At 34.3% G+C, this 16,343-nt stretch overlaps 1 protein-coding gene across 1 annotated transcript in view; it reads left to right on the plus strand.

Annotated features, from left to right (window-relative positions):
- Window positions 1–15,168, plus strand: part of LOC140152706 (syntaxin-5-like) — a 38,316-nt gene extending 23,148 nt beyond the window's left edge. Inside the window, 3 exon segments of the mRNA XM_072175168.1 lie at window positions 1,140–1,322; window positions 1,325–1,370; window positions 4,047–15,168. Coding sequence (XP_072031269.1) covers window positions 1,140–1,322; window positions 1,325–1,370; window positions 4,047–4,206 — 389 coding nt within the window. The 3' untranslated portion in view covers window positions 4,207–15,168.
- The last annotated feature ends 1,175 nt before the right edge of the window (window positions 15,169–16,343 follow it).

Below are 16,343 nucleotides of genomic sequence, written 5' to 3' on the forward strand. Positions count from 1 at the left end.
TTCTATAGAAATTTACAGAAAGGTGGAGAGCTTTTCATTATTAAATTCTATTTTTATACAATTGTTGCTGTTCAAGACTTTCTAGAAAAATGCAGAATTTGATTGGTATTTTCTTGTATCTAAGCAAACTTGATATTTTAGGATGTCTTGATGTTTAATAGTGTGGAATCTTATATAAAAAACTTTTATTTTACTGACAAAGTTGCTACAAAACAAAACAAGATCTATGGTTCTTTGAGATACTTAGAATAAAATGAGCTCTTATGTCCCTCTCAAAAGTGTGGACTAACTCCAGGAGGGTGGGGGCGATAAGTCTGTAATACAGGTTAAAAATGAAAATGCTTAAAGATTATTGTAAAATGCATATCAAACTGCACGTCTTGTTACAAGGATTAAAAAAATGAATTGTGTCTTCTATCTTTGACTTATGGTCATGTAGATATAAGAAAAAAGTGTCAAATGTCCAGAAAACCCTGAATATGACCAGGCTACTAGGTATACTCAAAGTTAGATTTGGTGCATTACCATTTCCTATGCACAAACCACATCAGGGAATTTCCCTTCCCTGCACATCAAGATGCTGCCATGGCTTGAGAATGGTATTGAGTTATTCAAAATGCAAGTTTTTGGGTGAATTTAATAACTGTTTATGAGAAATAATCATTTGATATGTTACTGAAGTAATTGTAGTGTGTGCTCCCTGGCCCTTACCCACATATGCGGTGATGCGCAGCTAGCAATATTGCGTGTTGCTCGTAGGATGTATTAAATTTGCATCAGAAGCTTTGGAAAGAGTAAAACCCTTTACTTTTCCCTTCAACGTAATTAATGGAGCAACTACATTTTTAGTCAAAATATTTATCCCATTTCCATCAATATGTTTACTATAAATGATGTGCTATACCATAATAATGTGGTGGTGTTGCAAAGAAAAGTGAAAATTTATGCTTACTGTTTTGTTTACCAATGACCACCTCAGTTGGCAACTTGGTTGTTCATTTCACATTTGATCTTGCATTTTATACATGTATAACACTCTACTTACTGTTAGGTTTGCTAGTGTTCTACAGTGTACACAACTACCCTTATTACCTTATACCAGCATAATAACATATTCCTGTTCCTGTTTTTGTTACCAGGTGGGTCAGTCCTCTTACAAGACGAGCAGTCCCATAATGACGTAGCCATAGACATGAGTGCCTTTGATGGGCCACGCCATAGAACTCAACTCCAACTGGTAGATGAACAAGATACCTACATCAAGAGTCGAGAGGAGACAATGCATAATATAGAATCTACCATAGTAGAATTAAGCAGTATATTCAACAGTTAGCCCATATGGTTAAAGAACAAGAGGAAACAGTGCAAAGGTAAGTAGCTAGACTGCATACTATAAAAGTGGATATTTTTGCGCAGTTAATTTTTTGTGCTTTTCCCATTTTGGACTTTTTTTGTTTTATGTATAGCCCCCTGAACACTACTGGTCATCTAACAGTATTTCTGATTGGTTGAAATTGTATTTCTGATTGAACTTGAAATGCTCATTTCAATTGCAAATTAGGATTAGGCTTTAAACTATTTATGGTCAAACTTGCATTTACAGATGATCTTATTAATACCCTCCTTAATTGGTTCAAAATTGGACACAATATTCATTTTGGCCAATCGGCAGGTAGTTCTCATAAGTTAAGTTTGTGATTCTAAGCTTCCTTATATTGACATATATACAAAAGCAATATATCTGCTTGGATATGAAATGCATGAAAATAAATGCAGCACAAAAATGTGCACCTTTACAGTGCTTGGTTATTTGGGTGTGTATCAGGGGAGAGGTCTAATTTGACCAAGCTTAGTAACAATCCACTTTGATTCTCATTTACAAGAATCATAAGAATGATTCTCGCATTTCTCGCATTTACGGCTCTAGCTACTATGGGCTATTTGCGGGAGGAGATAAGTTTAAGTGACCGCTTATGGGTTCGAATTTCAACCAGCCTAATCATGAAGCTCCCGTGGCCAATTGGTTAAGGCATAGGTCTCGTAAACCGGAGGTCCTGGGTTCAATTCCCAGGCGGGATCACTTTTTCTCCTTGTCTCCTTTATTATTTGCGACGGCGAACCTGGTGAAACTTAATGTTTATTTATATAATTCCCGTCGATCATGCCACTGTTTTTCCGTGTAATCATAAGAAGATTCTCATTTTCTGCAAATTTAATAAAAATCAACAGATTACTACTAATGAAAGGTTCATTGTATTAAAGAAGCATTTTTGCCAAACAAATTAATCTGCAAGAAAGTTTTTGTACACCAGACATGAGTGCCTTTGTACATAAAGATTATGTAGCCAGAGCTTTCCTGTGGTGTAAAAATCTCACCTTTTTTGAGAAAAGTGGGGTATGAGACTGTGGATCATGAAATACCCCAATTAAAATTGATTCTTACATGGAGCAGGAATTTTCCGACTTCGGTGACGTCATCTATAGTAGGAATTCCAATTGAATGAACGCAGCTTTCAACAGCTGTACTCGATCCAACCGCAATTGCATATCACATATTTCAAACTACAACGCGAACGCACAACCTTGGATACAATGCTGACCAATCACAAGTGCGTTGGTATGGTTAAATTCACTTCCGCGTTACTCGCACACAGTCGCACACGCTGGCGTATATCGCACAGTGTACGCAAATGTTCGTCACGCTATTGAAAGCTGCGTTCATTCAATTGGAATTCCACTATAGTATGGCGTCATCTGTTGAGGTTGGTCTCAGATGTTTCCAAGAAAAACATCAGAGCTAACAACATCGGCCGACGAGGAAGAAATTCCTCAAAAGTGCTCCTGGTAAGGGAAATAAACAAGAAGTGTTGAAGTCTACTTTTAAATTATTCTCAATATAATATTTGTTGTGATGCATGTTCATATTTCAATGTGCATACTAAATGAAGATTCCAAAACAAAATTGTCAAATTTGTAAATCAATGTCTTCAAAGTTCCTGATTTGAACAAAATAGTAAAGGGATGTCCAATATTGTGTCAGTGGGTTCTCAGATAAGCATTACCAATTTTCAATCAAGTTTTAATTGTGTACCCTATCGAACAGTTAATTAATTTAGCAGTGTGGGAAGCTATGTCTGCAAGCACTTTTGTAGAAACACATCTTAGCATGTGGAGCCAGCTGTGTGATTTAACAATATAGAGTGTAAGAAGTTGTCAATAAATTCAATAGTTAACCTTGAACAGTTTCTCTAACTTTCTTAATTTAGAGTTTTGCCAATATATGTAATACAGATGTATATGTGACATGATCAAGGGGAATGAGTCACATGTCGACCCTGGTCGAAAATGAGTTTTACACATCTTTCTAAAGAGGACAATTAGAGCTTTCAGAAACTGAAAACCCCATGTTGATACAACTTTTCTTTGCAAAATTATGTCAACTTATCAGTCGCTGAAAACAATATAAAACAAAAGAATTTTAAAACTTTCTTGGTCAATATCTCAAAATCAATATTAGCGACATCCGACTCATTTCCCTTGATCGTGTCACATATAGGGTTTTTTAATTTGCAAATTGAAATCTCATGAAAAATTACAATGCCCTTTAAGTTAATAATTTACATAAAAGTATGGTTTGTTTGGTATAATGTATCCCATTTCCCTACTTAATATTTCATTATATGTGTAATCATTGCAGGCATGATCATTTGCCTATAGGAATTCCTATTAGTTTAACCAAATTTTACATGTTTTTATTCATTAATTTCAGGCTGATTTGGGGCTTTTTTTTATCTCGGTTTACACTATTTTCAGATATTTTGTTACTATTTTCAATTTTTTGGCAACCTTGGGATCAATATCATGCCTGCATGGGCTAATTGACTGTAACAGAATTCTTAATGTTTCAAATTAGCTACTCAAAACTAGCTAGTTGAAAGCTGTTAATAGATTGGAAACAGTAATCAAGTTATCCACCATTTACCTGTCGTTATATATTCAATTAATTACACCCCCAGTATTTGTTTGTTTGTTTTCTTGCCTTACAGGATCGATAGCAACATTGATGACACAGCACTGAATGTAGAAGCAGCACACGGGGAGATCCTCAAGTACTTCCAGTCAGTAACATCTAATAGGTGGCTTATGATTAAGATATTTGTTGTGCTTATTGTTTTCTTTATTGTATTTGTTGTCTTCTTTGCATAAAATATTTTAATTGTCCCCTCCCTCAATGTATTGGGTCAGAATTTGACCAAAATTATACCGCCTTCATTTACTGAAGGCATGATATTGTAATTATACTGATTTATTTCAGTTAAATTGCCAAAAAACCAAACATTCATCAGATTTGATCATTTAATGTGACAACTGAAATTAGAATTTAATCAGGGGCCTGAAGCATACATGCTTAGCATTACACAAAGTAATTGAAAGAGTTCAGATGCAACAGGCGATACATCCAAAGGGCTATTCCAGTTGAAATCCATACACCCCCTATGAAAGACATGACCTTAATCTTCCACATGTTGACCGTGTCATCCTGAATTGGATGACTCTATTTGGATTAAGGTCATGTCTTCCATATGAGGTGTATGGATATCAACTGGAATAGTTCAAAGGCTGCCTTGTGTAGTTATGTTAATATTATTTTATGTAGTGACATACCTTGAAATAAGGGAAGGACACTAAATACAGTGAATATGGTAGTGAAAGCTGATGTCTATTCAATCTTAGAAATGTGTACAATAAGATATAAAATGAAGCTCTCAATTATTATAATATTAATAAAAGAACACAAGGCAGCAAACAACTGTTCAATTACTACCCCTTTGGTTCGCTGGATATTCTTCAATTGCATGCTAAATGTTTTGGGTATTATATATTTTGCATACATATCAGGTGGAGAAATACACAGATCAGTACCAGGGGATGCTTTGTTTTAAAATGTCCCCTGGTTCACAGGTATGGGCACATCAGTCCCATTATGTCCCAAGTTTCAAGTTAGGGAACTCTTTTGATAAAAAAAATCGTGTAGTACAGACTCCAAAGAGAATCTCAAATATTAAACTAGTTGGCAATGCCTAAGTGCAGTTTTCAAAATTTGCACTTGATTAAATCTTCAAGAAATAATTACAGAAGCATCAAATGAAAACAAAATGAGTTCTGTATTTTTTCATTTATACATTTTCATTGTCATTCCCTAAATGCTCATTGTTCAGTCAAATTAATTGAATGGGGCATAGGTTTATATGGTCAGAAATCTACAGATTTTACAAGATCTGATATGTTTTGGGAGTAGTCTTAGTTTTGAGTCGTCAAATTCTTACATGTTGACATAAAATAGAGTGAATCAATTGATTCCTCCTAGATTTGTATGCTTGTGCGAATCTGCCATCTGGAAGGGAATAACTAAGGATATATCAAGTTTCTTGTCATCACTTTTCCAAAAACTTAATTTAACAAACCATGATGTATTTTTCGTTTCTCATCATAACTTTTGACCCACCAAGATCTATGGTTATATTGAAGTGTGATTGTTGCAGCTCTAGGTGACAACAAGATTATGAAATGAAACCGGTCTTAACCAGAATCTTAGGAATTGAAAATTAAACTGTCAAGATAAGTTATAGATGTAAGCCTCTTGAGCTTTCTGTGAAATGTTTTTTTGATTTATAGACATCAGTTTTATGGAACGATGTTAGATTTTCTTAAAACTTCTTTACCTCACTCCCTCCTCTAACAAACTCAAAAAGGTGACAGAATGACTGATGCAGTATATTTTCAGGAATCTGAACAAGGTAAAAACATTTGGTGCCTCAAATTGTGCGAAATCGTCATAAATATGTGTAAATGATGCGAAGATGACATTACCAAGTATTTGTATTGAAAAATACATGTCCAGGTTTGGTGGAATTCAGTTTGTTGATGTGTTAACTGTTATTGTTGTTTCGGATGGTTTACCCCACTACTGCTATGCACAAGCTGTTATGCACAAGCACTTTGAAAATACTTTAATCTAAAGTGGCTATATTTTGTGGGTCAATATGTCTGTGAATTTGAACATATTTTCTGTAAACAGTGTTGCTGCATGAAACCATATATGCTCAATTCATTTCAGAACTCCTCCCTCGCCTCTACCCCATCTACCTGTCTGTCTAATACCTTGCATCTTAATTGGATTGTGATTTTTAGATGTGCAAGTGCTATTAATACACTAAGCATGACTTATCAGTCAGGATAACTCACCTACTAATTCATGAAGAACATTCCTAAACCAAGTGACTTGGGATGATTTGAAGTGACCTCCACTTGAGATGAGTCTGGTATTTATTCCTAGCTATTATGTAGAAAGACACACATATAGCAGCTGACAAGTGCATTGCTTTGATATGGGTGTACACATAGGCCTCAAATTGCTCCCGTGAAGTCCCGTCAGAACAGAGTATCCAGTCTACACCTATAACTTGGGAGAATTTTAGAATATTAAGGGGTCTTGGAATTAAATTGCATCCAGCAATGTCTTCATAATAAGTAGAAATGGTTATACCCACATTTTCTGTCCAGAGATTTCACTTTCTGAAGTTTCTGTAAGCAACTTTGAACAAAACTTTGGATATATTTTACTTCACAGAGACATTGAACATGATTAAATATTTATCAATACAGTGAATCTTAACTTTTCAAACTCGGTATCAAAATAATCAATCTTACTTTTTACACTTTATGCAGTATATGCGACTACTTGACATGATGATAAATAGAGATCAAAATAGCTGTATTTATTTGGAAAACAAACTCCAGGGAACACTGAAACTGTACTTAGGGGTCAAATTTGATTAGTCAGTGTCTTGAATATCATATTAAATTGAAAAGTGGTCATCTTTTGGTTGAGTGTCTTTTTATATTAACAATATTATGTTGTCCCCTAGGTAAAAATGAGGTATCTACTTGGTTAATTAGTTGCAGGTAATATGCGTCTGGCTACAACAAAATGAGCATAAAGTCGCCAGGACACTAGAAGATACAGTCCATTAAACATGACAAAATTCAACAGAAAACAAAATAATTAAGGAGGAAATACTGATTTTTGAAGACCGAAGCAAGAAGCCATCGTAGCATGTTTAGTATGATTTTAAACAGTATACCAGGAGACATGAATTGGCTGTGATTTAGAAGTCATAATTCACATTAAAACATTGCGGCATTCTTTGGTTATGCAGCCTGCCAAAAATGAGTTGCAGTTTCAGAGGGAAGATAAGTTGATGTTGACAACCCTACTGAATGCCATGTATAAAGCAGGACAGGACTCCAATTAATTTTCCAAGTTTATACAGCCAGCATTTCAGTTACATGTGACACGTTATAAATGTCATAGCCAACTACGAGGTGTAAAGTATCCCTCCATACAATTAAAAGAAAATGCCACATGGGAATTATTGCATCAATTGGGGTGTTGTTTTAATCACGGGATGCTATGCTTGTCCACAATGCGTCTGTAACTGTGTGATATTACATGCATTGTCTAGGCTTGAATAACTAGCAAAATTTCACATCCAATTGTGGGTATTCCTCAAGTGAATATGTCACCTTTATGTGTGCTTGGAATTAAAAGGGTAATAAAACAACGAGACCTACATATTATAGCGAGGTTATGCATTTGCACTAAGTGTCTTCTGTATTGGCTGTGTATTTTAAGTGGTTTGAGAAAAAATAAGTGGGAATTTAATGCCAGGCTATAATGTGTTCAATCAACTTTCAGACACAGTTTCTAATATTTTATTGAAAACTCTTGTTGTTTAAGTTTAAATATATGAAATACAAGTGCTTTTGCATCGGATGACCTAACACATTTTGGTAACTTCAATTACAGATCTTAAACTGCTTCTATTCAGTTTCACTGTATTTTAGTGTGACAGCAGTTGCAAGTGGGGTTTAATAACCTATTTAAAAGCAGTACCAACTGCAGTTAGTGACGAATATTAACTAGAAGGTGAATAGTCTATACCAACTTGTGCCCGACATGCTGGGATTATTTACAAATAATTGCTCAAATAGATTTTGATATGGGTATTCAATTTCTTTATTGCTAGAAAACCCATTGGGTGAGAGATATGAAGCAACTTTCTTTCATGATATTTTATAAACATAGTAATATTTTCAGGAAAAGAAAAATCTGAAAACTGGGTGTCTAAAGTTAATTAAAAGTATCATATAATAATTGCCAGTGGGGAACTGGGAATAGAATGGGCTAGGTTCCAGTTGAAATCCATACACCCCCTATGGAAGACATGACCTTAATCGTCCACACAGGGAGTGTAAATTTCAAATAGAGTTACCTGATTGGGAAATTCTATTTGAAAACTACACCCCTTGTGTGGGAGATTAAGATGATGTCTTCCATAGGGGGTGTATGGATTTCAATTTGAACTGCCTACTGTGAACAGAATCTTGGTAAGGCTAATTAAAATGGGTCTTAAATTTCCTCCTGGACATTTAACAAAGAAATATGATGTCGCTTTTCATTATTCATTGCTCTTAATTAATTATATGAAACTTTATATTGTACCAGTACAAGGTGTTGAATTTGTTGAAAGCACTTACGACTTTCTTGTAATGTGATTGTTTTTACAAGAATTGGAAGACGTTATAAAGCATCAGTTCCTTCAAACCAGTCCAGAGTATGACAAGGGAATAACATATCATTATTTGGCCTAAAATTAACCAGAAATGTCTTCAAAATCATCAAAAGCATACATGATGGATTTATATTTTACAACTATTAAATCCCGATTAAAAGTCTTTTGTAAGACACCCCCCCCCCCCTCAAAAAAAATATCAAAATTGAATATTTTGGCAAAATGAAAATTTAATGCAGGTGGGCAAAAGGAAACTACTGATCCATGTTTATTATCCAATTCCATTATTTTCATATATCAATAGCTACATTCACCTGTGTGTAGATTGATTTTCATTTGCTGCAGGCACATTTTTAGACAATGACTATCCGTGTATGTATCACATAACTTGTTGAAGAGCAGAAAACACGTTACACAAAGCCTGCAGCGGTCCACGCATAGTGACAATGTCACAGAGCCGCGAGGCATTTTCATTCCACCAAGGAAGTTCTTTTGCAACAAATTTGTCAATATCTTTGCAAATTCCTGATGCTGTTCAACTTTGCAGATTAAACTGCTGTAAAATATTTGAATTAAATCTGGAAACATATTTTCAAATCAAGATACAATCTAAACAGGTTGTTAATATTGCTGACTCCCCCACCACCCACCCTGTAGATATTGCTTCAGAACAGCACCTGTGTTAATTAAAATCACCATGAACAAACATTGTAGTGTCAGTTTTATAGATGGAGTTGTGTTTTATAAATCTTTCCCAGTACCAAGTGAATGGATTTTACAGTAATATAATATCAAATACTAGGGATTCTTGAGGCTACTCTACGTATGACTGACAGTATTTTTAAAATTGTCAAAATCTTGGTTATTTGTTTCTGCCACTTTGTACACAAATTTGATGCATTTTGATATTCATGTTCTTGATAATAATTAGCCATAGCATTCAATTTCTTAAGGAAATATAACTTCAATTGCATGCTAAATTAGCATATTTATCTAATTTAAAATCTTACTTATTAATTAATCACTACAATTAATAGAATAAAATATAGTAAGACTATTTTTGTATTTCACTTGTAGTGATTAAGTTTTGTATTATCAGCTTGTACAAATGATATTTATGGTCAGCATGAGGCATATTTGCACCTATTTAAATACCATATTTTATGTGATAAGCACCCTTCACAATTAGCGCTCTTGTGAACATTTCTACCTGAAGCTTAAGATTGAGACTAGTATACTAGTCTCAGGCTTCAGGAACCCCTTTTCAGGACACTTGCTGCATAACACTCTAAAAAATTTGTGGGGAACAAAAGCAAAGGAGACCACCTGGGATGTGGTTTTTGCAATGGCCAGACATAATTGTAGCATCGTGGAGGGGGGGTGATTCTTGTATAATTTTCTAGTCTTATTGGGTGTGTATAGCTGTGTATAGCTGTGTATCAACCTCATGTACTGTGGCGGTGTGTTGCCGATGTGTGGAACCATACTGTACACCCGCAACCAATGCCACCCGGCAGATGCGAATCTGGGATGCCATAAAATTAAGACATCTATTAGATTTGTCATTGATTTACATTGATTTAAGAGCATCCACTACCTCCATGGCCAGTGTAGGGTGTTGCCGACTGTATCCCCCCAGGTGGTCACATGGTTTTACACAACAGCACAGCAGTCGTTTAGTAGAGGAAGTTGATACAACCCATTTAAGATTATCATAAATAACTTGCAAGAATTTCTCTGCCTAAATTGTAAATTTGCTTGCAAAATGTTCAATTTGAGCTGCATAACATTGCTATGTGTAGTATCTAGTATCCCCATGATATTTCTGACTTAAATGTCCAGGTGCTTACTTAAAGCACATAGTGCGCATATTGGGATGAATATGGTAATACTGTGTACTATGTTTATTTTTCCTTATTTGAAATATGTTAAATAGAAACATGATAATAAAATGTACAAAACTAATTATTGGGAAAAAAGCATCAGTGCACCAAAGTTTTGAATAATTGTGTTACAATTTTCTTAGTCATGTTAAGAGTACTTTGCAAAATAATACAAAATATGATATTTTCTAAAGTTTGTTTGGCTTATAATATTATGCTTATAATAACATCAGTGTATTGATAAAGAATGGCGTGCACACAGTTGGTTGCAGCACTTATGCTGGTTGCATATTTTGTGTAATACATGACTGACACACGCTTTATGTGAATTTACACATGCGTGAGTTAGGACTTTATTGATGGGCCAGTAACAAAGACCAAATAATGTTCGACCTATTATAAATCAAAACAAACATTAAGCACTGGCCTTCAAGTTGCTGATGCAGGCAATCTAGATTTGAAACAAATGCCACTTTGCGTATAATATGTATTATAGTGAATTTTAAAGTTAAAAGAAGACAATTTTGCAACCAATATTTTCTCAATTTCAAACCAGTATTGGTTTCACAAAATGCATATCATATTTTGGGAACCTTTATCCATGTGTCATTATGAAAACACTAATTTGGACCTCTTATGGCATATTGTCATTATCAAAAATCATGACAAATATATTATGGCTGGTTTTTGGAGAATTTTTTAAGCTTTCATGCTAATATGTCAGTCTTGTTCAAATGAAGTCTCAATTCTTCTTTTCAATACCAGGCCCGATGAAAGGACCGAGTCATATTTTGGGAAACTTCAGAAATAACATCATATCAGTGATATCTGGCTATGTTTGTATGACTGCATTTTATAATAAGTTTGAGAATGCTGCTGTATTTGTGATTATGTGGGTGTATCTATTTAGATTAAAATCTAAAGCTGTTTTGAGATGGGAAAGTCAAATTGGGCCTTTCAAAACACATCCTATATCTAGTTAAACTAAAGTTAAACTAAACTGTGGTGTACTCCTGGTGAAAAACAACCATTTTTTAAAAAGCAAAATCTAGCAAATTGTCCAATTCTGGCACAGTGAGTTTCAGAAGTACAAGGTATGTCTCTGTTACAAATAGTAATTCCTCTCATAGGTGTGTCCAGCTAAGGGGGGTGGGGGCTGAATTGCTGAAATGTGCAGAAAATAAGCTGATTTCAGAAAACCCAGGGGCTGTAACTCCAAAGCTACCCAGTGGACATGCTGCCACTCACATGATCTGTTTTTTTTAAACAATGTGACACATTAGCCATTCAGTGAAATTTCCAAATTCCTTTTGACAAGTTGAAGATTACAGATAATTGCAGTTGCAAAAGTGACATATGTATGTCGAGTGATGACATGGGAGCAATTATTCAGATGAGAGCTGTCACAGTCGTCTATCTGTTGCTTTGTAACTGTCTGATTATATCAAGTATTCTGGGAGTTGATTTAATTTTCATGTTAAGTTTGGGATTTAAAAATAGTGCAGTTTGAAAAGAAATTTGCAATATAAATGATGTCTGTGACAGGTATCAATCCTGTTTTGTACTCAACTTTAATACTGGATGTTTTTTTTTAAACCTTCGAAGAGAGATTAGTGGGATGAGATCAAAACAACTATTATTGCTGTAATAATACAGGAAAGCTAGACAGATTGTTGATGTCAAGTAATGTAAGATTCCTTGCTCGTTTATCAGGAAACGGTGTATGTGACATGTAAGTCACAAGTGTATCATAACAATTGTAGGTCAAAGATCACCGATGCGAGAATAGGATAGATTTGTCAACTGTCCGCTGACTTATACAATGTTGTATGTTACCGTATATGAGCAACGCTGTAGGCTATTTCAATTCACAACATCTAAGTACATAGCCATGTACTAAATAACATTTGAATGTTTGTAGTAATATTACACCCAAGGTTTGATCAAGTACCTACTCGATTTGTTTGCCAATGTTGGCTTTAGTCTTGTTGGCTTAATATATGTTGATCTGATGTTGTATAACTTCTGGTCCGGAAGTGTTGAAATAGTTGTTTCCTTCAAATACCAGAATCTAATTTATAATTTCTTTTCAGTATTAGACTAATCATCTTATTGGGAATTTGTTTTTGAGTATGCAATACTAAAAAAGCAAAAGAGGATGTAAAAGCTCTTAGCAGTGCAATGGATATACCCCCACAATAACATATGTTAGCTTAAGATTAAGTGACAAAATACAGATTAAAAAAATTGTTCAAAATGTAATGTTATCTGACCCAACCAGATAAATGAGGCAATTAAAATAGTTATCACCAAAAACTTGCGCAGTAACCAAGCATACTATTGCTGAAATCCTTTCACATACTTGGTTGTTAGATTTTACAATGCCAATTTGGACTGGATTGGATCTTGTCACAAATAGTAATACATTAACTTGATCACCTTCTGTTAAAGGTGTGTGACCCGATTGAAAGCCTCATCCCCCACATTAGACCCTAAAGAGGCAGATTATTTCCCATTACTCCTGTAAAATGTCATGTCCAAGATATGTTTCATTCAAGTGGTATGAACAAAACATTGGTAAAAAGTGTCAATCACCGCCAGAAGTATTTACTATTCTATGGGGTATTGTTATCACTGGTTATATTTGCTCCTTATATTAAAGTGCTGGAATAATATAACTTAAACTTGGAAACATTGTTTTTATGATTGACTAAAATGTAAGATAGAAAACACAATATGAACAAATCCTGACCATCTGTGAATTCCTTTCTTAACCCACACCAGGCTATTCCAATTGAAACCCATACACCCCATGGAAGACATTACCTTAATCGTCCACACAGGGAGTGTGAATTTCAAATGAGCCTACCAGAATGGATGAATCCATTTGAAATATACACCCCTATGTGGGAGATTGTCTTTCATGGGGGTGTATGGATTTCAACTAGAATAGCCAAGTAACTTGTTTGTGTGGTGTGAGTAAAAGTCACTTACTCAGTGACTGTAATCATTTTTGTTTTGAGGAATTGATATATGTAATAGTCACTTCATGATTGGAATTGAAATTTTCTAATCAGCAGGTACATCTTATTGTTAATATAAATATTCTTGGCTGAATTGTTTTATTTTGGTAATTGTTTTATTTGTATACCACCTACACACTGTACTTGCAAATTCTATGGTAAGTTATTTTGAGTTGTTTCTATTTTGTGTAAAATTCAAGGTTATAAATGGAAATATTTGCTGCATATATGTATCAGTTGCATAAATATTAATTAAATAAAAAAAGGTAAAAATCTTAATTTAGTTTTATCTTGTCATCAAGTTTAAACATAATCAAGACTTTTCTTGAGTGATGACATTTTAACACAAGGAATTGTTATAAAAAGGTTTTTTTTAAATTTTTAAAGTCAAAATGTACTCAAGCTCTATAATTTAAAGGTTACAATAAATCAAAAACACACCTTTATAAACACCTAATGCTCAAGCTAGCTCTATACTTTGAACCAACCTGATTCATTCCAATGCATTATTTTTATAAACAAAAAAGTGATAAATTTTAGTTTCATTTGGTGAAAATGTTTTTGATAATAAGTTCTTAAACCATAATTTTCATGAAAGGCAAAAATGTCACAGACTGAATACCACTCTTGGAACGGAGTGGAAGGGGGGGGGGGACACCGCCAACCAAACCACTGTCGTATTTGATTTTTTTTCTTACTCTTCTGCATGTATGTTAAAGTGAAATTTGGACATGGTAGAAGTTAAATACAATAGATATGGTGCAAAGAAATAACGTAATGCTTTATTTTTAAAATTTCAAATTTAAGTACTCAACCATAATGACAATTATAATTGTTGGCACTAGTTGACTCGTGTTATTTTGTGTATAAAAAGTGATGATACATTGTATAGTTATTTATGTATTACAAATATATTATTTTAACATGTGTTTTAATGTATTCTTTTATTTGATGTTAACAGAGATCTATAGGTATAAGCAAAGCTCTGCAAGAATTTGATGTGACTGATGTATAGTATGATGCAGTCGCACAATACTATGGCTATAATCAGAGACTGAATTAAAGTGAACTCCCCACAACCTTGATTGGCTAGTAGCACATAAAAAGGAAGGTTGATTCATCTGGTGCCGATCAGAGAAAAGGAATCTTAGAAAATGGAGAAAAATTTGGGACTTTTGCAAGGCAAAAAGCAACTTTTCTAGGCATTGTTGACATGCGCTTTCAGGAATGAAAGTTTCTTACTACTAAAACCCAGCTTTTAAGATGGTTTGTATATATTTGAAGATGCCAAATTAACCATAAGGTTGTTGTTTTACTGCCATGTTCAGAAACTCAATCATCATGAAACTCGTAACAAACCATGAGCGAGTAAGATTGACAGATGATGTCAGATACAAACAAGTCTTTTTAATTCCATCTTTGATTATAATGCATATGATCGGGTCATAGACCCTTCTTGCATGGAATAACATGTATCTATAATGTGTATCCATAGTATTGGAACCAGAGGGGATTCAAAGAGACATTTGTGTATTTGCTATTATGGGTTCAAATTATGGTCAATATTTTTTTATTTCAACATTTGGTTAAATCAGGGGATAATATTTATTATTAAGTTGTAACCAATCTTTATTTGCCTGTAGTTTATTGGCCTTTGGTGCATATGTAATAATTCATAGCTTGGTGTCAAAATCACATTGCCATTCAGTTCTGCTTCCTATAAAGTTATTGATGTGTAAGAAATAGGAATGACAGTTATACATATTTAATTCGGATGTTACAGCTCTCACGTTACAGATCAAATATTGTCACACTTATCCTGTTGATATGTGTTGGACTAAATACATTCAAGCTCTTGTGAAAATACGTGGGCTAGGATGAGATTTTGCCTGACAAGGAATGCCGAGTTCCAGTTGCATCTTACTTGTTTAAAACACGGGGGATTTGTGACTGGCAGCAAAGTTCTTTATGATTGGTGAGACCACAGAATGTGCTTGAGAGATGCAGCTCTTCGGATTTCTCAAAATGAGTTGACTTTGGCCATGGACCTTCAGCAATGGGAACTTTTTAAATTGAAAAGGACCCAATATGTAAAGTGTGCTGTGGCCTTGTTGTCTGTACACTGTTAATCAACACTTAAATTATTATTTACTTTTAATTATTTACACCATGCATTGGGCTATTGACACCCTTACTCACTTATTAAAGACACAACTTTAATCTCCCACACTGGGGTGTAGATTTTTAATGGAGTCGCTCGTTCAGGCAACCCCATTTGAAATTCATACTCCCTGTGTAGAAGACTAAGGTCATGTCTGCCATAGGGGGTGTATCATCAACAGGAAAAGCCCAATTTTGCCAACATAAAAAAGATAAATATTCATCAGTGTTACAAGTATCCCCTTATACCAAAATAAATTATACAAATGTTGGTTTTTTTCTCCCTTTCATATTCTGGGCACTTTTTTCTCTGTGACAGGTCATGAATATTCATGATCAAATCATAAACATGTACATATAAATATTGTAATATACTTGAAATCAATTATAATAAAGAGGAGGAAACATCTTGTAAACAAACACATTTATACTTGTTTTATTACCTGTGTTGTCTCAATATCGCATTAATAGGGTATCTTTTAAGAAAATTGAACTCCCTGCAAAAACGTTTTGATTTTAGAGCACACAAACAATATAATAGTGAACAACGTTATGTCAACTTAAGAAGCATGGACCCATTACATGTAAGAATTGCATTTTCATCTTAAACTACAATGTAAAAACTTTCCAAGCACTGGATT

This window comes from Amphiura filiformis, chromosome 5 (assembly GCF_039555335.1).
Source record: "Amphiura filiformis chromosome 5, Afil_fr2py, whole genome shotgun sequence".
In the NCBI taxonomy this organism is placed as follows: domain Eukaryota; kingdom Metazoa; phylum Echinodermata; class Ophiuroidea; order Amphilepidida; family Amphiuridae; genus Amphiura; species Amphiura filiformis.